This window comes from Lycium ferocissimum, chromosome 3 (assembly GCF_029784015.1).
Source record: "Lycium ferocissimum isolate CSIRO_LF1 chromosome 3, AGI_CSIRO_Lferr_CH_V1, whole genome shotgun sequence".
Lineage (NCBI taxonomy): Eukaryota > Viridiplantae > Streptophyta > Magnoliopsida > Solanales > Solanaceae > Lycium > Lycium ferocissimum.
Genome location: NC_081344.1, coordinates 69,045,315 through 69,066,467, shown reverse-complemented (window position 1 = coordinate 69,066,467; position 21,153 = coordinate 69,045,315). Strand labels below are relative to the sequence as shown.

Below are 21,153 nucleotides of genomic sequence, written 5' to 3'. Positions count from 1 at the left end.
CTTAGGCCAGGTTCCTTTGCAAACCTTATCCCGTGGGCTTTATCGGAACATTTTTCATTCTTCACCCGGTCCTTAGTAGCCTTTCCAAAGTCAACCTAACCGGTTACGATTGGAAAGGCGCTAAATAGGCATTCACCATTAACAAAATCGAAGACGTTCTTCACCCTCAGAAAACAAAGGGTCTTGTCTTGACGGAGATGTGTCTTTCCTAAGCAAGATGACGTTGAGCACAACATCCTTATGCACCCATTTCACATCTTAGGCATAGCTGGGGTAAAAGGCGGCTCCCTAAAGTCATCATCCTATAGTGAAATTGCTATGTTGCTTGTGTACTACTATTTGATATATGCACATTGGTTTTGACATGTTATTTGGACTAAGTTTTCGCATACTTGCTTTACTATGTTTCTTTTGTTGACATCTATATTATAATGCAGCGAGGTTGAATAACTTGAATAGACCTCAGCTACATCCATATGGAGTTTTACAAACAAAAACAAAATAAGAAGCATTCAGCATCCGCAGTTTCTAGTTTCTAAAGGTGGATATCTCTTCTGATTTTTGATTACTTTATCATATTATAATATTTCAGAGCTGAAAACAATATTTAACATACTTCAGATTTGAGAGAGAAGTGATGGCTGTGTAAGAAACCAGGTTCATTGGAAAATTTTGACGTAAATTCACTTGATAGAAATTCTAAACACCAATTGCACTAAAAATATAGCTCACATGGGTGTATTCTATTCGGCGGATTAGGTGAACTTACTTAGAAAGGAGCTGACCTTACCATGAAAAAACTTGGGGTGACTAATGCAGAAAATATTACAGAATCAAAAGCAGCCGTAGTTTACGATTTACAATTATATAATTAAATGATCGGAAACTCGTATGAGATTTGATTTGATTGTTCTAACTATGGCAGAATATTTCGAGATAAGGAACAAGATATACTCTCCATCTTCCCGAGGTAGGGACAAGGTAGCGCCTGTTCTCTCTACGCTCTGCATTTACCCCAAGTAGACCCCACAAGTATGTTGTTGTAAGGAACAAGATGTACTTCTATTTGTTGACTGTCTTCCGTTGCATCTGGTGGGAAGCCCATGGATAGGAACAATTTCACACACCTGGTGCTTACAATCGCAACAAATACATGACATGTGCCTTCATATAAATTGTCATCAGTTAGCCATAGTAATTGATACACATTCTCGCCTCATTTTTATAGCAATCATGGTAAACTAATGTAGTTTGATGGATAGGAAAAAATTCACACACCTGGTGCTTATAATTGCACGATAAATACATGACACATGCCTTCATATAAACTGTTATCAGTTAGCCATAATTAATTGATACACATTCTCATTTTTACAGTAATCATGGTAAACTAATGTAGTTTGATGTAAACAGTTCCGTGTCATTAAAAAAAAAAAAAAAAAAAGAGTAAGTCTTTTCCAGATAGATATATTGGAAAAGAGTAATCCAAAAGTAAAAACGGAAGGGACGACTTAATAAAGTATGGTTATACAAAAAGGATCTCAGGATCTAAGTATTCTACTTGGAATGTATGAAGATAAACAAATATCCATAATAGATGACTTATAGTTACAAAAATCCTCACCACTAGCAGCTCAATCAGTTTCTAACCTTGCAATATATTGATCATAGTATTTTGCAGCTTGTTCCAAATCTCCAAGCTCAGTATAACAATCAGCTATTGCTCCATAAGCTTCTGTGCTACCCGAATCCTCTCCATGTTTTGCTGATATTTCAAGAACCAAAGAGTGGTACTTAATAGCTTCCCGGTACTTGCCCTGCCGTTGTAATGATGCCCCTGGAAAATGCAATAAAGAAATTCACTCGTATATCACGTTACACGAGGGAATGACAGCATTGCGGATGTGGCCATGTTTGCATGTATCAATAAACACACAAACACGAGGAAATCATCCAGAGATAAAAGAGCTCTCTCTCTCTCTCTCCCCCCTCTCTCTCTATACCATAAGGACCAAGAGTTACTGGAGTCGAAAGTAGAAGTGAGATCTACATTTTCGAAAGCAGATTAAAACAGAAATCAACCAGAGGGAAACATGTGTTAGAAAAATATAATGAGAGAAGGTAAGAAAAAACGCTTTGAAGCATGAAAGAATCACTATCACTATCTTTAAAGAGATATTGCCCGTATACTATTTGAGGAAATACAGGCAAGTCCCTGATACGACAAGGCTACTTTATACTGCTATTTGAATTTATAAGGTTGAAAGAAGACTATAGAAAATAGTTATCTTATTTCATGGAAAGACCGCCCTTTTAAATTTACATTTATATTTAAATTCAGGTTTCAAATAAGAACCGAAAATACCAAGTCCTTTAATATATATAGCCTTCCTATGGGGACAATCCACTTCATAGATATTATTCCCACCATTTCAATGTAAGTGTCTTAATTTGATTAGGCACGGGGTTTAAGAAAATAAGGAAGACTTTTGAATCTTACGGTCTTAAATTAAAGATGTATGCTATGTACCAAAATGTTGTTTGAATCTTGTAGTCTTAAATATGCCAGTTAGCAAATATAGGAAGATGCATTATATTAAAACAAACTAAAAGGGAAAGTAAGACACTCAGATTAAAACGAAGGGAGTGCAAACTAGTTGAAAACATGCACTATCAACACGAACCAAACAGCCACCATATGACAGATAAAAGAAGGTATATACAGGTTAAGGGACTCAATTCTAGGAAACACATTCGTTTAAATTGATTATACTCTGACTAGTACTTATACCAATCATTTCTACCAATCCCTCTGTTCACCAAAGTTCACAATGGACTTTGCACTCCCCTGAAGAAATAATAAAATAAAGAGCATATTTTACCATAATAACCATGATTATTAGCATTTCAAAATGATTTGGGAATGGGTGGCCAAAGATAGCATTTCAAAAGATACCTCTGAAAGTAGCTTGGTTCTCTTGGTTGGTGGCCAAAGAAGCAGTATTGACACAGGAGAAACTGAGAAGAATGGGTTTTGATCTATGTTCTAGATGTTATTTATGCGGGGAACAATCAGAGACAGCCAACCATCTCTTTTTACATTGCAAATGGACATACCAAATCTGGAAGATCTTCATTAACCTGAGGGGAATCAGACGGGTGATGCCAGGTAATACAAAGGGGGCCCTTAGCAGTTGGGACAGAGAAGGTCTTTTGTCAAATCAGAAGGAGAGATGGAGGGTTGTCCCTGCATGTATATGGTGGACTGTATGGAAAGAGAGAAATCAGAGATGCTTTGAAGGTAAACATAGCGACATACAGAAGCTGAAGATGAATTGTTTAGCTCTCTACTATTTTTGGTGTAAGCAGGAATGTCTAGTTGAAACAGAAGATATCTTTTATGTTTTGGATAATATGTAACTAGCAATATAGGAAGGCGCTTTTTTGCTATAATCTGTAATAGTTTGGTTGGGGGACTATACTTTTATGGTATAGTATACCTGTGGATATATAGAATGTTAACATTGTCAAAAAAACAAAAAACAAAAAAGATTTGGGAATGAGTAGTCACTGTTAAGGGTAAAACAGGAAAAAAAAGAATTATATTTCTTTTGATATGCTAAAGTGGACAAGTAAAGGTGAAAATTCATTTTTAGTATAGTGGAATAGTAAAAGTGAATTCAGGGAGTAAGTTCTAGTGAGAGCAAAGAAGAGAGCTGGTTGCATGGCTAATTCGAATAAATGCTAACATACGGAAACAAACAAATATACTATGCAGTAAGTGATTTCTAGACCTTCTCTCCGTTTCGATTTGTTTGTCTTAGTTTGAGTCCGCCCGGAGTCCAAGTAAATAAAGAAGACTTTTGAGTCTTGTGGTCTTAAACTAAAGATGTGTGTAATGTACCAAAATACTCTTTGAATCTTGTGGTCTTAAATATGTCAGGATTTAGGGCGTAAGGAGTTACTAAATATAGAAAGTGGCATCCTTTTTTAAATAGACTAAAAGGAAAGTAAGACAAGCAAATTGAAACAGAGGGAGTACCTAAGCCCCGAGCTGCTTTCTTTTCCTTTAAAGGTTCTTTTAAATTCTGTGCAAGGTCAAGAGCAGTTTTAAACTCCAATAGCGCCTTTTCGGGCGCTTGGTTTCTAAGAAATTTCTTCCCATTTTTCAAGCGAGATATTAATTCCTCCCTTCTTGGATCAACAATTACTTCACTTTCTGCAACCCTGCTACTACCAGCAGGAGCATAACTTAAGTTGGGTGCATAAGACTCAATTTTGGCTTGCCTTCTTAGAGCAGCATTGATCTGACGGAGCTGTTCATTCAACCGCTGCAATTCCGCTTTTCGCTGACGTGCAACTAGTCCTGCAAATACAAATTTAGAGAACATGTAGAACGCAATTCCCCGATTGACATATGATTTTGTGTTAGTTACGGTATTTTTTTCTTTTCCTCCAGACTGCTTTGTCATGCTTTATTTAGTATTTCTCCAGACTGTTATTTCTTTTTCCGGACTGATGTGATTGCTTTTCTTTCTTTTCTTTGAGCCGAGGGTCTTTCGGAAACAGCCTCCCTACCTCCATGGTAGGGGTAAGGTCTGCGTACACTCTACCCTCCCCAGAACCCACCTCATGGGATTACACTAGGTATGTTGTTGTTGTTGTTGTAGTTGTAGAATGCGCAGACAACTAACAAATATCTAAAACAAGGGAATCACAGAATAGGAACAAGTAAAACCATGCTCCGGCTAAGACAGGATGTCAGCATACACTGGATGTGCGAAACTTCATGAACTAAATAGAAGACTCATTAACCTTTTACCTTAGGAAGCCATTTCCATGAACAGATATAGAAAATTTTGACCAGTCGTGAATCTCATTAACAGAACTTTGTAAATAGGAAGTTCATCCAGTATTTTGGCAGTGAAATGATGAATGAAGTGGTTCTAAACAGATCTCAAAATGTATCATGCTGGATATGAAAAGCTATTAACTTCTTAAGATTGAATTTTGAATCCCCATGCAATCTTACAAATGCCTTTCTGGAACAGAGTAGTTTGTAACATCATATGCAACATATTCTCATACATGTAATGCTTATGTTCATAATTAGAACAAATGACAAAATGGTCCCTTATGTTTGAGGATAGGTTCAGAATAATCCCTTAAGTATGCACTTAATAATTTTGGTCCCTTCAGTTAATCACCACTTGTGGGATTACACTGGGTATGTTGTTGTTGTTGTTGTTGCTGCTGCTGCTGTTAGGCCAAAAGTTAACACTTACAGTCTCCTACAATATTGACAATTTGTGTTCGTTAGATTTGACGGAAAGACGGAAATAGTGGGAAAAGAAGATTTATACATAAATACCAAGAAAGTCCTATCAAAACCTAATATACGCAACACAAAAAACTGCACTAGACACTAAAAAGACCCTAAAAAATAGCAAAAATTATACCTCAAAAAGTTGCATCAGACATTACAAATAAATCAAAGATAGTAGAAAGTACAGAAATTGTACCTCTAAATGAGAGTTCCCGCTGATTTTAGTTTTCACTGTCCCGTCAAATCTAACGGACAGAGTTCGGTAAATATTTAGCGGAGACTAAATGTGTTAACTTTTGGCCAAAACTATTAAATGCATACTTAAGGGACTATTACAAACCTACCCTCAAACATAAGGGCCATTTTTATCATTTTCGCTTCATAATAACATTAGAATTTATTTAGCGCTATGACTTAAAGAGTTACAGGCTCACAGCCATCCACAACACCTTTTTCTTTTCAAAGTTGACAGACCGCAAAGGAAGAAAATGATGGGCTCATGGGCACTACACATATTTAAGCACCTTACCTCCGACGGTGGCCCCAATAAGCGCAACCAGCAGCAGTAAGGGCATATTCATATTAAAGAGAGAATTATCAGCTTCACATGTTTCAGCCAAGGCATCTAAGGGTGAAGTCATCATCAATGCATTAGCCACAATTACTGTTGTTGCGGTGTGCCTAAACTGCAGGATTTCCTGCCATATGTATAAATTGAAATTCAACATGAAGAGAAGCCGGGAAATCTGATCAACAAGCAACTTTTTTTGCCATATTTACCGGATTGAGAATCAACACATTGAATTAATTTAAAAGAAACTGTATAGAGAAGTAATCTATATGGAACTTCTGACGCGTCCATTTGTGTCGAGGTCCTGGATATGAAACTGCTCAAGAGATTTTCTTGCCTCCTTATGTAGAAATAGTTAATACACAACATATAGCTAGTTTAACGGAACCAATTGATCTTGCAGCCAAGGGTGTGGCCTAATGGTCAATGAAGTAGGAGGAGAATCATGAGGTCTCAGGTTCAACCCAGTGGAGAGACAAACACTAGGGTTTTTGTCCAAACTGTCTAAGCCTTGGTGGACAGAGTTGCCTGGTAACTATTATTGGTGGGAGACAGCAGGTATCACGTGGAATTAGTCGAGGTGTGCGCAAGCTGGACCGGACACCACGGTTATCAAAAAAGAAAAGGGGAACATTTTGATTTTTGTACTGGATTACAAATAGAGAGAAATCATGGATATCTTATGAAAAAGCCACATAACTTTCAAGATGGAAGTTATCCTATAAATGTTGTATTCATGCCGGTTCGAAATGCAAATCATAATATTCATTCTTACGGGAATAGGAATGAAAACAAGAGATACTTTTTCTCGACAGACATTTACACAAAGTATAATATTTCTTCTGATATTAGTGTGATGACAACAATACTCATCAATTATATTGCCCGTTGAACACGATTCCTAGTCAAGCCGTTTTTCTCCTCACAGGTATAGTCAAGGCCTGGTCTTTAACATATACAACAGATTAGTTCAAAATTCAGAATTCTCTGAAGTACATTACAACTGAAGCTAGTTCTTCACTTTCTCCTGTAATGTCAAAGTTGCAAGAACGTCATTTCAATCCAACATATATAGCTTCTATGTAACTTTCACGACTATCAAGAATTCAAACTTATTAAACTAATTAAACAATTCAAAGTTAAAAACTTTGAGACTTTAATTTAATATTTTCTTTCAGTATTACTAATAGGATTTAAGTTGTGTATACTGATAGCGTAAAGAATCTTTCCCATTGCAGCAGGTTGCCTGCTTTATATTCTGAGTTGCTAATTCAACTTATTATGAAATGTTACATGTAGTTATATTTCAGGTAATCTGATAATATAAAAATTTCATTACACCGTTAGTACTGTATATAAGTTAAACTGTTACAAATAGAATAAGTCAAATTAATGTCATCCTAACACTTTGTATTCAGCCAAATACCATTACCTAAAATGCTCTTATTGACATCAAGGAACAGTTACGGGTTCAGTAGAACCAATAGCTTAGGCTCAAATCCTCTATTTGCGTTAAGTAATTCATTTAATATGTATAAATAAGGAAAAGTTACAAATATGTAGAGTTCGGCCATCTAGTTTTGCCAAACATGGCTGAAGTATACACTGCCTATACACTTCGGCTGTATAAGTATGTATATTATATGTATAGGATGTATAGTATATGTATATTTAATATAAACTATACACTACCTATGCACTGTGTGCATATCTTGTAAACTAAATGGCCGATTGGTATTTGACTGTAATTTTCCCTATAAATGATTTATCCAAAACCTAGTAAGCAAACAAGAGTTGTGATCCGTAACTCGTAAACTAAAAATCCTGACTCCGCCTCTGAGTGCAAGAAACAAAAAAAAGGACCATGATCATGACATTACTCTGACGAAATTATAACAAAACAGAAAAGAAAAGAAAAAAAACTATTTTGAAGCAGACCCAATAATCAAGAACTAGAAATAAACAAAACCCACAAGCCAAAATTTTCAGTTTTTTACCTTGAAATCATCAATGGGGACACATTCAGTAGCTTTCTTGATGTTTAACAGAGCTTCTTTTTCTTCTTTCAATTTGTTACTGAGCTGAAAAATGTGTTGTTTGAAAGAGGGAGTTTTTGATGAGAGAAAATGAGTGCAAGTACTCCCTAGAAGAAGTCCTTGCTTCATCATCATCACCATTTTTCTTCTTCTTTACTTTGCCTCTCTGTTTAGGATTATCTTTTTTTGTCTCCAACGGTTCAAGATAACATTCTTCTTTTATTTTTTATGTACTTTTGCAAGATTAAGCTCGTATGTCTGCTTCTAACTAGCAGAAATAAAATGGCTTGTAATCTAATCTATTGAGTTTTTTTTTTTTTTTTTTTTCGGTTTCGGTTTTTTCGATTTTTTGATATGATATTAGAAGCGATTAATATTGGTTCTCAAGTGGTTATTTGAAATCAAAATCCCGGGATATTAGAAAACTAAACCATGATAGGATTCTAGGTTTTAGCATTTAAGAATAATTAAGGAACTCTATCCAAAGACACAATTGTAATTTGATTTCTTAGAAAATTAGGGATACAAACCCTTGTTACAATTGGGTTTTTTTGGCTTTAAACTTAATACATAATTTTTTTGGGTAATGTAAGAAATGTGTTCGGTTTATCAAACTTCGGTTCACTATTTCGGTTTCGATTTTTTGAAGGTGTGATTCGGTTCGGTTCGGTTTGTTGAAATTTCGGTTCGGTTTTTCGATTTTCGGTATTTATGCCCAGCCCTAGTCAAGTGGTTATTTGACCCCTTACAAAAGATCTTTTAGCTTTGTGGAACTCTACAATTTTTTTTAAAAATTTATGAACTTTGTGGGACCTACATATTCAAAAGAAATTGCCAACTCAGCATTTGTGATTCCCTTGCAAAATAGAAGGGCCTTATTGCAATTAAAAGATTGTTAAAACAAATATTGAAAAAACAAGCACATATTTGGAACCACCAGTTCTTTTCCCTCCATCTGATCAAGCTTCTCAAACAAAATGGTGTGAAAAATAGTGCCTTGCAAAAGATTCTTGTTTTAGTTTGATAGATTTCTGGGTAAGTATTATATTCTTTCAAATTTTGTTTTGTGATTATATCAAACTTCTCAAACTCTCATGGTGTCAAAAAAATAGATATCTTGCAAAAGATTCTTGTTTTGAATTGATAGATTTATGGGTAAGTGATGTATTCTTTGAAGTTTATTTTTATGTTTATTTTGTGGGTGAAATTCAAAAAATGGAGGAATCATAAAAGTAGAAGATACACCAGAAAAGAGATTTGATAGTTGATGTAGGAGATTTGTGTATTAAAACATAGGAGATATTAGTAGAAGCAGAGGAGATTTGTGTATTTTAGTAGTAGATAAACAAGATAAGAGATTTGATTATTGAAGCAAGAGATTTGTGTAATAATGTAGGAGATCTGAAGTCAAAACACAAGATATTTGGGTGTTGAAGTAAAAGATGAACAAGAAAAGAGAACTAATGATTTAAGCAAGAGATTTATATCAATACTTAGAGCTTTTTTATAAGATGCAAGATATTGGTATTAATTTTTTTTTGTTTTTGTTTTGCAGGTGATCATCTATAAGTAACAATGGCAAATCTGATTATTTACATTGAGCCTGAACTCAAGGAGGAAAAATATATTAATTGTTGTCAAAGAATATGTTATAATGAGTTGGTAGAAGTAATATGTCAACAATGCAAGATAACATGTGATCCAGGCAACATTAGTTTGAGTTACAAGCCAATGATTTTGGATAAAACTTGGCAAGAGACACCATATGTTCAATTAGAGGATGATTTTGACTTAAAATTCTATTTTATGATTGTTGATGAACGAGGTGCTAGATTCACACCGAAAGTGTGTTTACTTGAGATGGGAAGAGAATAGAAAAGACAAGTGCAGTAAGTTGTGAAAGTGGTGAAATACAAGTTCTTGTGGGAAGTAATGGGTGTAACGTGATCCAAGAGCATTATAGTCCTATATTTGTGGAAGAAGAACAACCAGTTGATAAGTTTGCTGAACTTCACTTGGAGCAGAATGTGATTCAAGAGTATTATAGTCCAATTTTTGTGGAAGAAGAAGAACAACCAATTGATAAGTTTGCCGAACGTCAATTGGAGCAGCATGCGATCCAAGAGCATTATAGTCCTATTTTGTGGAAGAAGAACAACCAATTGATAAGTTTGCCGAACGTCAATTGGAGCAAAATGTAACCTCCGATTATCAAGTTGTTGATGATGAAGCAGTGTATACGGAAGGGGGCTATCCTATGGTAGATGTGGCTTGGGAGGAAAACTTTACAACCATGCCGAGCGACGAGTGTCGCAATGAAGGTAAATTTAGTAATCTTTCCGACCTTCATTTTGGGCAAATATTTGAAGACAAAAAGACAGTTTTGAGGAAGTTAAGAAAAATTGCTCTTACTGCTAAGTTTCAAATGAAGACAAAGAAGTCTAATCCTAAGTTGGTTTTTGTAAAATGCATTGTTGAAAAGTGCACTTGGCGCGTACGTGTTATAAAGTTGGCAAATTCGACGCGCTTAGTTGTCAAAATGTATTGTGGTGAACATAATTGTGGTATCAAAAGTGCGCCAAAATACCATAAACAAGCTACATCTGACTTGATTGCAAACATGATGCACAAAAATTTTGATACATCAGGACACGGGCCAACACCAAACAAGATAAAAACTTTGGTATATAATGAAATCGGATGTGAAGTAAGTTACTGGAAAGCTTGGAAAGCAAGACAAAAAGCCTTGGCTATCATAAGAGGTACCCCAGAAGAAGGTTATTCATTGTTTCTAGGGTACTTGCATATATTGGAGCAAACAAATTCGGGTTCAAGGATAGACTTAAAGTTAGATAAGGATAACAACTTTAACTATTGCTTTCTTGCTTATGGAACAACTATAGAAGGATTTTCTATATGAAGAAAGTAATTTATGTAGATGAGACATTCTTGACTGGAAGATATGGTGGTGTACTTATCTTAGCATGTGCACAAGATGGTAATCATCATATTTTTCCAATTGCATTTGCTATTGTTGACTCGGAGAATGATAACTCATGGACGTATTTTTTCACGAAGCTTGCTGAATGTATTCCTGATAGTGATGATTTGTGCATTTTATCAGATAGACATGTAAGCATAAAGTGTTGTTGATGTGTACAAGCTTGAACATCACGGATTTTGCATGTATCATATTACTATGAATTTGCGGTCCAAGTATGGTGATTGTAACATTCTTTATAATTTTCAAGAAGCTGCAAAAGCATACATATCAGATGAGTTCTTTTTTTTTTTTTTTGATACAATAATGGAATCAAATGTGGAAGCTAGTTGGTATCTTGAAAATGATATTGGGTTTGAGAAATGGGCGAGAGCCTGTTTTCCTGGAAATAGATACAATTTGATGACAACAAATATTTCAGAATCACTCAACGCAGTTTTAAAGGTTCAAAGAAGCTGGCCTATTGTTTCTGTACTCAAAGCTATCCAAGATAATATGACCAAGTAGTACATTGAACGCAGCGGCAGAGCTCAAAATAGCATTCATTTCTTAACCCCTAAAGCTAAGGGGTTGGTTCGGGATCAATATGTTGCCTCTTGTTGGCTAGTTCCTACCGGTTTAAACGAACATGAGTTTCATGTACATGGTGACATAGATTGTTTGGTTAATCTGGAGCATAAAACATGTACTTGTAAGGTTTTTTTCAGATGGATAAACTCCCGTGTAAGCACGCGATAGCAGTTTTGAAACTAACCCCAGGCCAAGACATATGGGAGGAGATATATAAATTGTGTGATTCTAAGTACCTGAATGAGATGTGGAAAAAATCTTGGGATAGAACAATTTATCATGTTCCTCATCCAAAAACATGGATGAGACAATCAGAGGAACAAAGAGTGGTTCATCATCCTTCCATAAAATTGCCTAATGGTCGCAAGAGAGAGAATTGTGCTCCTTCAATTGGCGAGAATCCAAAGAGGAAGAAGCAGTGTAGAAGTTGGTCAATATGCAGGCAAACGGGTCACTATAAGACAAAGTGCCCAGGAAGATAACTGATGATACATTGTAATTTGAAGACTGATCTCTTTTGTGGTTTACTTATCTCTTATGTTATAAGGATTCTATCTCTTTTGTTATATGATTTTAATCTCTTGCAACATGGATATATATCTCTTAGGGTCTATATCTCTTGCAGTTTACTGTTTTATCTCTTATGTTAAACTTAATTAATCTTAATTCAATCTCAACTTAGATCTCTTGCAGTTTACTGTTTGATCTCTTATGCACAATTAATTATCTCTTAAGATCATGGCTTATATCTCTCGCGTTATATTTAGTGATCGCATTTTATAAACTTTATTATTTTTTAATTCAAGCTCAACTTATATCATAACACTTCTCAATCTCTCGTGAAATAATAAGCGGGATTATTTTATTGGGCTATCACTCGTCCTAACTATCAACTTGCAATCTTAATCTCTTATGCACATACAATAATCTCTTATGCACAATTAAACATCCCTTAAGACCATGGCTTATATCTCTCGCGTTATATTTAGTGATCACATTTTATAAACTTTATTATTTCTTAATTCAAGCTTAACTTATATCATAACACTTCTTAATCTCTCGTGAAAAATAAGCGGGATTCTTTTATTGGGCTATCACTTGTCCTAGCTATCAACTTACAATCTTAATCTCTTATGCACATACAATAATCTCTTATGCACAATTAAACATCTCTTAAGACCATGGCTTAAATCTCTCGCGTTATATTTAGAGATAGCATTTTATAAACTTTATTATTTCTTAATTCAAGCTCAACTTATATCATAACACTCCTTAATCTCTTGTGAAATAATAAGCGGGATTATTTTATTGGGCTATCACTCGTCCTAACTATCAACTTGCAATCTTAATCTCTTATGCACATACAATAATCTCTTGTGCACATACAATCATCTCTTATGCACAATTAAACATCTCTTAAGACCATGGCTTATATCTCTCGCGTTATATTTAGTGATCGCATTTTATAAATTTTATTATTTCTTAATTCAAGATCAACTTATATTATAACACTTCTTAGTCTCTCGTGAAATACTAAGCGGGATTATTTTATTGGGCTATCACTCGTCCTAACTATCAACTTGCAATCTTAATCTCTTATACACATACAATAATCTCTTGTGCACATACAATCATCTCTTATGCACAATAAACATCTCTTAAGACCATAGCTTGTATCTCTCGCGTTATATTTAGTGATCGCATTTTATAAACTTTATTATTTCTTAATTCAAGTTCAACTTACAATAATCTCTTAAGATCATATGTAGAAATAACTTAGATATCTCTCGAGCAATATGATTTATTACTTAATCTCAAGAGAATTGATGCTTAACTCAAGAGATTATGACTTATAATAGCATAAGAGATTCACCATATACAAGCTTTTCAGTAGCAACTTGTTGTAAAGAAATAACTAGAAATAACACAAATTGATATTTTATCCCAAATCCGAGAAATTTAAAATATTTATAATATGATCAAAAAGGAACAAAGCATGAAACTAACATCAATTCTTTTGCTCTTGTTCATTTGACATCCTTTGCTCATTCTACACAATCATCATGCAAGGCAGTTGGAGTAACTACTTCTACTACACCTTTTCTGGATCATCGACGCTTGCACGATTGCATTATCAATTCAGCTACTTTATGTTTCATTTTTTGGCGTTAAAACAAGATATTCCTAGGAACAAAGCATAAGTATCAAAGATCCATTTTTTTTTTTTACATATACAAAGATGCTTGCATTTTTCCCAAACAACTTTCAATTTTGTCTAACCGCTTCTCAACAGTTTCTTTGTAAACACCATTCCATCAAAATTAGAGTTCTCAAGAAAATAGCAATATCAGAAACACCAAAATCATTTACAACATAATTCGTCATAGGCGTGATGATAGGCTAGAAATAAGATTGATATTTTATGTCATGACCCGCAAAGGTGAACTACTAATCATGCGAAAATTAACGAATAAAATGAATAAGCATTAATATAAAGAGCGATAGTTTAAACAAACACATGGAACTACTAGACAATATAAAAAGAAATTTAACTAAGTCAATTTATATTTTCAAAGCCGTGAATAAATCAAGTATCGGCTACTGGTCACCGTTAACCACACTCGTACACATACAACATCAACAAGAGTGAGTCTAAAAGACCCAGCAAGATCATCGACACTTCGGCTTACCCCGGGGAAAGTCTTTGAATAATGCATAAAAGCAATTAAAAAGTATATCAAATATATACAAACATGAAAGTTGAAATCATCATCAATTCTTTTGCTCGAATCTATGTATTTCTATGTCTTTGAGAGGGCATTATTTACCCCCATCTTACCCGAACGAGTAATACATGAAATACACTGAATTTGAATGTATGCTCACGGGACATAGTACGTATTTGTCTATGTCTTACTCCGTCTTCCGAAGAGGGCATTATTTACCCCCATCTTACCCGGGTTACTTAAAATTCTAACATCTATCTCTCACCGAACATCAATGGGACTGTGGAAGTATGCCTTACGATCGAAGATACGATAAGTGGAACATTCCAATCAATTCTAAACTTTACATTTAAATAAATAGTATCTATGTTTCGAAATTACTAAATTTACGGTCATTACTTTAGAAACTTGAAAATTATCCAATTTAGATCATGCTTGCCCATTCACACGAACTAAATGGTTTAAATGCATACATACAACACAAACCATATGCTTTTTATCAAGTAAACTAAGATTTAAGCCTCACTTGCCTTATAATCGGAATGCAACCTCTCCCGAAAGTGCCAAATTCCTTCAAACAATCTCCAATAGCCTTAATCTATTCAATACCATAAATAAATGGTCCAAATTAGTCAAAAACTAATCCCATAATTTTTTTAGAACTAAATCCCAACATCCTCAACCTTGATTCCATAATCTTTTAAAAGGTAGAAATGTAATTCAATACCATTAATAAGCATTGTATATAAACATAATATCTATATATTTAAACTAAAGATACGCTTAACGTAATCCTCACGTTAACTTTTCCTATATGCAAAAAATTTAATAAACAATTTGAATGATGTATGTGTAGCTAGTAATAATGGGTATACCCCTTTGGCATTATTAGGAAAATAATTATAAGATAAAGAAAGGGAAACCCAAAAAAATCATCAGAAGAGAATAGCTTTACTTTTGAAACCAACTTTTCATGCTTAATTCTACAATTCTTCATATTAGCACCATCACCCCCTTAATCATTTACTCCCAATAGATTCTTGTCAATCCTATCACACTAGACAACACATCACTCCAACATAGTAACTTTTATATCCTAAAAGTTAATGACATAAATACCGATGCTTTTCTTTTAACTCAAAGAAATCATTGCTATACAACTGCAAATATGCGATTCTCCTTCCCTTGTTCTTTTTTTTTTTTTTTTTTTTTTGTTTTGACTAGAAATAAGACAATGATTTTTCTGTGCCTCCATATTCATTTAAACGTGACCTTGGGATGTACAAAACTTAACCACCTAATATTATATTACATAATTGTATTTCAATACTAATATATATATATATATATATATACATTATGGATATAATCAATACATTTTAATACGAAACTCATTAAATTTAATAAGTTATAATTAACGAAGTAACTCTAAATTTCGCTAAAAATATCGGGTTGTTACACATAATGTTAGTATTCTTATACTTATTATGTGAGTTTATTTTGTAGGACTTGTTCCCGAGCAAACGAGCTAAATCGGAGATTGAACGAATAAGAAAATCACCAAATTAAGGAGGAAGTAAAGAGTTACAATGATTAGCTAATGATTCTAATCATTATGATGCCAATGAGTGGATGAAGTAACAATTGATATCAAAGAACGTGTGAAATGGCAATTGATATGAAGTTATATAGTTGGCAGCCAATGAAAATGGAGGCCACATTATTTTTGTCTATGTGGCATTGAGTGATCAAGAGCAGCAATTAGATGAAGATAAGCAACAAAATTAAAGGCACAGCTGCAGAAAAGTAACACGGCTGCGGCTCATGGGGCGGGGCAACCCGCGTCGCGGCAGTGTTTTTCACAGCTAGTGATTTTATTCTGAACTTTTAAAAGGGTATTTCGGTCCGGACCTATTTTTGGAAGGTTTAAATACCTAAAACACACGTTTTTGAAGGAACTTTGGACCTAGGAGGCATTGGAGGAGCGTAGAAGAGGATTTGACGGTCGAATTCATTACTTTCCATCACGATTCGATTCAATACAGGAGTTTGGATCAATCGTCGGTTGTAATGTTTTCTAATTCTATTTCTTCTATGTTCTTTTATTCTATTATGGAGTAGTTTGTTATAGGGTTTTGACAGACATGATGTATTGATTGACGTTTTTAGATTCAATTCTTGTTTTATTGCTTGAATTCGTTAACAGGATTTTGAATTGAATTGCAAAGTTATCTACCATTTTATTTAATCCAAAGAGGAATAGTTTGGTGAATATCTTTGCATTATTTTTTTTGGTTTTAATTGGTGATTCTTCTAAGTAATCGAAAGAGCTTCTTGAATTATTGGTTGAAGCAAGAGAGGAAAATAGTCGAGAGACGTTTTCCTTTAGACTAAACCCTTAATATTTTCTTGCATATGTTCACAGGCTTTTCATCAGTCTTGAACTCATGGATAGTAGTTTTATTTGATTATTGAGATTTTTTTATGCTTTAATCGGAAGAGAAAGTGTTTTATGAATTATCTTAATATAAATCTGATTTAGCTCATGATTGAATGATTTTATTGAGTAATCGGAAGAGACTCTTGAATAATTTATCTTGGGTTATAAGCTGACGATATTCGTGAGAAGTCGTCTGAAGATCTATTTCTATCCATAATTTTTGAACATTCTCAGGGCTTGCATTAGTTTAATTTGTGAAATCTGTATAAATAATCGGAAGATGTTTATTAGATTCTAGAGTAAACTAATTACTTATTGAATTCGAGAGACTCAATAAAATTTAGAGGAGAATGATAAAACGAATCGAAGCTAATTGCTAAAATCTTGCATTTGTCTTGTCTACGACCCTTACTTCTCATATTAATAGTAACCTTTTCTTTCGTTGTCAATTGTCTTTAATTACGTTGTAGTCGATAATCGTGGTTTAGAACCACAACAAACTCAAGTTTTTATTTCCTGAATAATACTGAGCAAGGTTCTGTTTGAGTAATTATTTGTACCAATCCCTGTGGAGACGATCTTAAACTATAATATCTTTGACTAGCGAAGCGCTTAATTTATATTGTGTTTTGCGCTCGTCAAGGCGTCTCATGTGTAGGACTTTGATTAAGACAATCCTCTTCATTAACCACTTGCATCTGCTCAACACCAGCTTCTTTGTTAACCACATGCATTTGTTCAATCTCATGCTGTTGGTCATGTCCTTATTGTTGTTGTTGTTGTTGCTGCTGCTGCTCATCTATGCCATCAAGAGGACCTAAAACATCTATTTTATCCAGCTCGCTTACTAACTCATTAATAGTTTCATCCTTCTCATCCACCAATTCTTCGAAGAGCTTCACCCATTTACTTTTAGCTTCCTTCTTAGATGGTTCATTATTGGTATACAGTGCACCTGTAAGACAACAACATGTATTATTAATATTAGTAATAAAGTATCTTTTCGCCAACTTATTAATACCAGTAATAACTTATCAATAACAAAATCATACCTCATTTTCACTTATCAACTTATCATACCAATCGTAACGCAAGTGTTGTGGAGTTTTTTTCTGAATGCCCTCGAGGTATTCGGGGTATTGCATTATTCAAAATCAAAGACTTCTTTCCAAGATTGGCTCCAAACACATCTATCGCTTCATAAGCCTACACCTATTCAGGGAAACAAATGTATATATTTCATTTAACTATACAATGTTATAAAAAAAATATTAGCTAATAATTAAACTTACCAGAAAAGCATCAGTGAAGCCTCTTATAGTGTATGATTGTGGTTTCTTCTTCTCCGTTGTTTCTGAATTTTGCTTCCATTTGTTTGCCTTTTCGTGAAGGTCCTTCCTTAAACTATTAAGTGTGAACTCAAAGCACACTCGACCCTAAGGATATGCCGCAAAGAATGTTGGATTTGTTACCCACGCTAGGTATTCTTCAGACATTTGCTTAGCATCCTCTGCAGCTAATAAGACTGAATGAATTGTGTATAAGGCAATAATACCATTTTTCTCGGCTCTTTTGAATAACCTTGTTCTCGCATTCAAAATCTGTAATAGATCTTCACCTACCAAACTATTCTTTTTATCATCATCGTCCCCCTTTAATGAAAAAGAATATTCCTTCACTCTACACACAAAACTCAAACCACGCGGATATACTTGATAGCACTCGCTCTCACTTGGAAAAGGACGACAATTCAATCCAGTAAAAAGACAAAATTCTTTCATTCCAAAGCGGACAGGTTTGTTGCAAGTCAAAAATGACATTTCATTTTTTTTTCTTTGTCTTGATTTCCCTCAGCAACAAATAATGACACAAGAGACCGTGAAAGCTATTTTTCCAACAATCAACATTTATGTCAAGGAATTGATCTAGGCAAGCCTTACGCAAAAAGGGACGAACTACTTCGTCGGGTTCTATCCTTTCAAGGGAATTTCTCAAATTTTCGATAGCAAATCCCATTCTACACCTAACTATCACTCTACCAGGGAAATAGCTGGTTTCACCTTGAACAGTTTTAAAAATGAATTTCAACCTCATAGGTGTAGGGGGTGGATCGCCATGCAAGTTTTCCTGTATATTTAAGCACACATCAGTAAAGACTTTTAACTAGTATTGTACAAACTGTATAGTAAATACAATTGTAAGAACTTCAACTAGTTATACAAAAGATCTTAAACACAAGAGATAATAAAAACAAAACATAAGAGATCACCTATTTAAATACAATGGCTATTAACTGAATTACTAGTTTTCCTGCATATTCAATCACACATCAGTAAAGACTATTAACTAGTTATGGTACAAACTATAGAGTAGATACAGTAGCAAGACCTTCAACTAGTTATACAAGAGATTTCAGAACAAAACATAAGATATTTAACTTTAAATACAAGAGATAATCAGACAAACATAAGAGATCTTTGAACAATAGAGGAGAGATATTACTTTAAATACAAGAGATAATCAGACAAACATAAGAGATATTTGAACAATACAGGAGAGATATTACTTTTAACACAAGAGATCATCAGACAAACATAAGAGATTTTTGAAAAATACAGGAGAGATATTACTTTAAACACAAGAGATAATCAGACAAACATAAGAGATCTTTGAACAATACATGGGAGATATTTCTTTAAACACAAGAGATCATCAGACAAACATAAGAGATATTTGAACAATACAGGAGAGATATTACTTTAAACACAAGAGATTATATAACAAAACATAAGAGATGACTGATTTAAACATAAAGTTAACTAAATTATAAACTTAAAGATATTGTAAACAAAAGATTATTAACTTTAAAAATTGTTAACTTCAAAGAGATTGTAAACAGAAGATTATTAACTACAAAAATTGTAAAAATTATAAACTAAATTAGAAGTTAGAAAATACATGTTTTTTTTTTTTTTGCACTGGAACTAATTCGTAAAAAATGATCATAATAGTCACATATCAATTCCTCATAAAAGTAAACAACACCACCTATGAAAATATCAAGGCTCTTGAACCCACAAAGTATTGACTAATTCATTGAAAAAATTATGGAAATGACAATTTTCCTCCATTACCATGGGAGAACCGAACAACAAAATAGAATTGCCTCGTTTTCCCCAACTTCGACATTCTCTCCGTTTTGAGCAGAAGATTCATGCTCACTCTCTTCCTTAGCAGCAGATTCATCCTTCTCTGACTCATTCCCATCACTTTCTTCTATTGTTCTCTCTTCATCAATTGCCTGCTCTTCGTCTCTCTCCTTCTCGTTTGTTTCATTGAAAACTTCTTCTAATTCAGCGTCATTTCCATGGGACTCCGACCCAATAGATTTAGATGAAGGAGCTTTTTTGGTCATCTCTTAAAGATCAAATGCAATGAAAAAGTGAAAAGAACAACTGATACAATAACGGATACGCGGAAATGAGAAATTAAGAAGATAAACGAAAGGAAAAGAAAAGATAGATAATTTGACACAACTTAAGATTCAATTTAGCAACCAAAGTTATATAAAACTAAGACCTCTAAATTATTATCAAAAGAAACACCAAATTCTTAAGTTGATCTTAAGGGAATTGAATTCCCGAGCAACCAACCTCTCAACAACACAAGATTCAACAAGAGCCTACCAAAGGCCTCTCACAAGTTTCTCTCTCTAGAAATAACCCTAAAACACTCAAAATATTCATCAATTCATCAGAAGCTCCCAAATGAAATAAAAGACTAGCTATTTATACTAACTAAATAATAGAAGACCCTATTATTACATAAATGCCATTAATGAGGCAAGGGCCTTATTCGGCTAGTCTTGTGGAGATGGAAATCTTGAATTTGCGAATGTGGCCTCTTGTAAACATAGCCTTCCTTGCTCGTTTGGCCCCTTCAATGTGCATCCATCTCCAATCTGTCCTCCCATGCTATCATCCACTCTTAGACTTCCCGGGACAGCCCATGACAACGTCTTTGAGGCAACTCGGCTTGTATCAGCAACACTCGGAGAGTAGAAGCTAAGAGAACAATTTACATCCAATACAAGGGAACAATTTGTAGCCCAATAAAATTGAAGAAAATAAATGGAGATTGAAGAACTTTACTTTGATAATCAATGGAGAATGTAGCTCAATTTGCAGCTAATTGAAAATCAATGGAGAAACTCGTTTTTGATGTTAAGAGGAGTTGAGAAACTTTGCTTTAGGGTTTTGAGGAAAACACGACCCAAATGTTTTGCACAGAATGACATTTGTATTGCTTTGATATTAATACAAAATTTTATAATTTTGCAGAGATACCCTTTTTAAATTCAGTTTTACAAAAACATACCCTTTTTTGCCATGTAAAATGCCATGTAGGAAAATGTATAGAAAAATAATTAAAAAAAAATGCTAAAACTAAGAGGGTCGTTTACCCAATTTGAAATTGTAAGTGG

General features: G+C 34.1%; 1 protein-coding gene and 1 long non-coding RNA gene across 2 annotated transcripts; both read right to left on the bottom strand.

The window, feature by feature from the left end:
- Nucleotides 1–1,492: 1,492 nt before the first annotated feature.
- On the bottom strand, nt 1,493–8,233 carry LOC132050560 (protein FLUORESCENT IN BLUE LIGHT, chloroplastic-like). Its single transcript, XM_059441859.1, has 4 exons — nt 7,895–8,233; nt 5,856–6,024; nt 4,043–4,366; nt 1,493–1,837 (listed from the first exon to the last, which is right to left on the bottom strand). Exons 1-4 carry the CDS (start codon nt 8,072–8,074, stop codon nt 1,635–1,637), a joined length of 876 nt encoding a protein of 291 aa, XP_059297842.1. The 5' UTR covers nt 8,075–8,233; the 3' UTR covers nt 1,493–1,634.
- A 9,110-nt stretch (nt 8,234–17,343) lies between these two features.
- LOC132051220 (uncharacterized) lies at nt 17,344–18,800 on the bottom strand. Its single transcript, XR_009413626.1, has 3 exons — nt 17,963–18,800; nt 17,723–17,882; nt 17,344–17,625 (listed from the first exon to the last, which is right to left on the bottom strand). It is a non-coding gene; the product is annotated as an uncharacterized LOC132051220 (long non-coding RNA).
- Nucleotides 18,801–21,153: the final 2,353 nt, after the last annotated feature.

Excerpts from the sequence above, each read along its gene's own strand:
- LOC132050560 (XM_059441859.1), bottom strand. The coding sequence starts at position 8,074 with ATGGTGATGATGATGAAGCAAGGACTTCTTCTAGGGAGTACTTGCACT. Across the intron at positions 6,025-7,894 it reads TCCCCATTGATGATTTCAAG|GAAATCCTGCAGTTTAGGCA; the intron begins GTAAAAAACTGA and ends TACATATGGCAG. Across the intron at positions 1,838-4,042 it reads GAAAGCAGCTCGGGGCTTAG|GGGCATCATTACAACGGCAG; the intron begins GTACTCCCTCTG and ends TGCATTTTCCAG.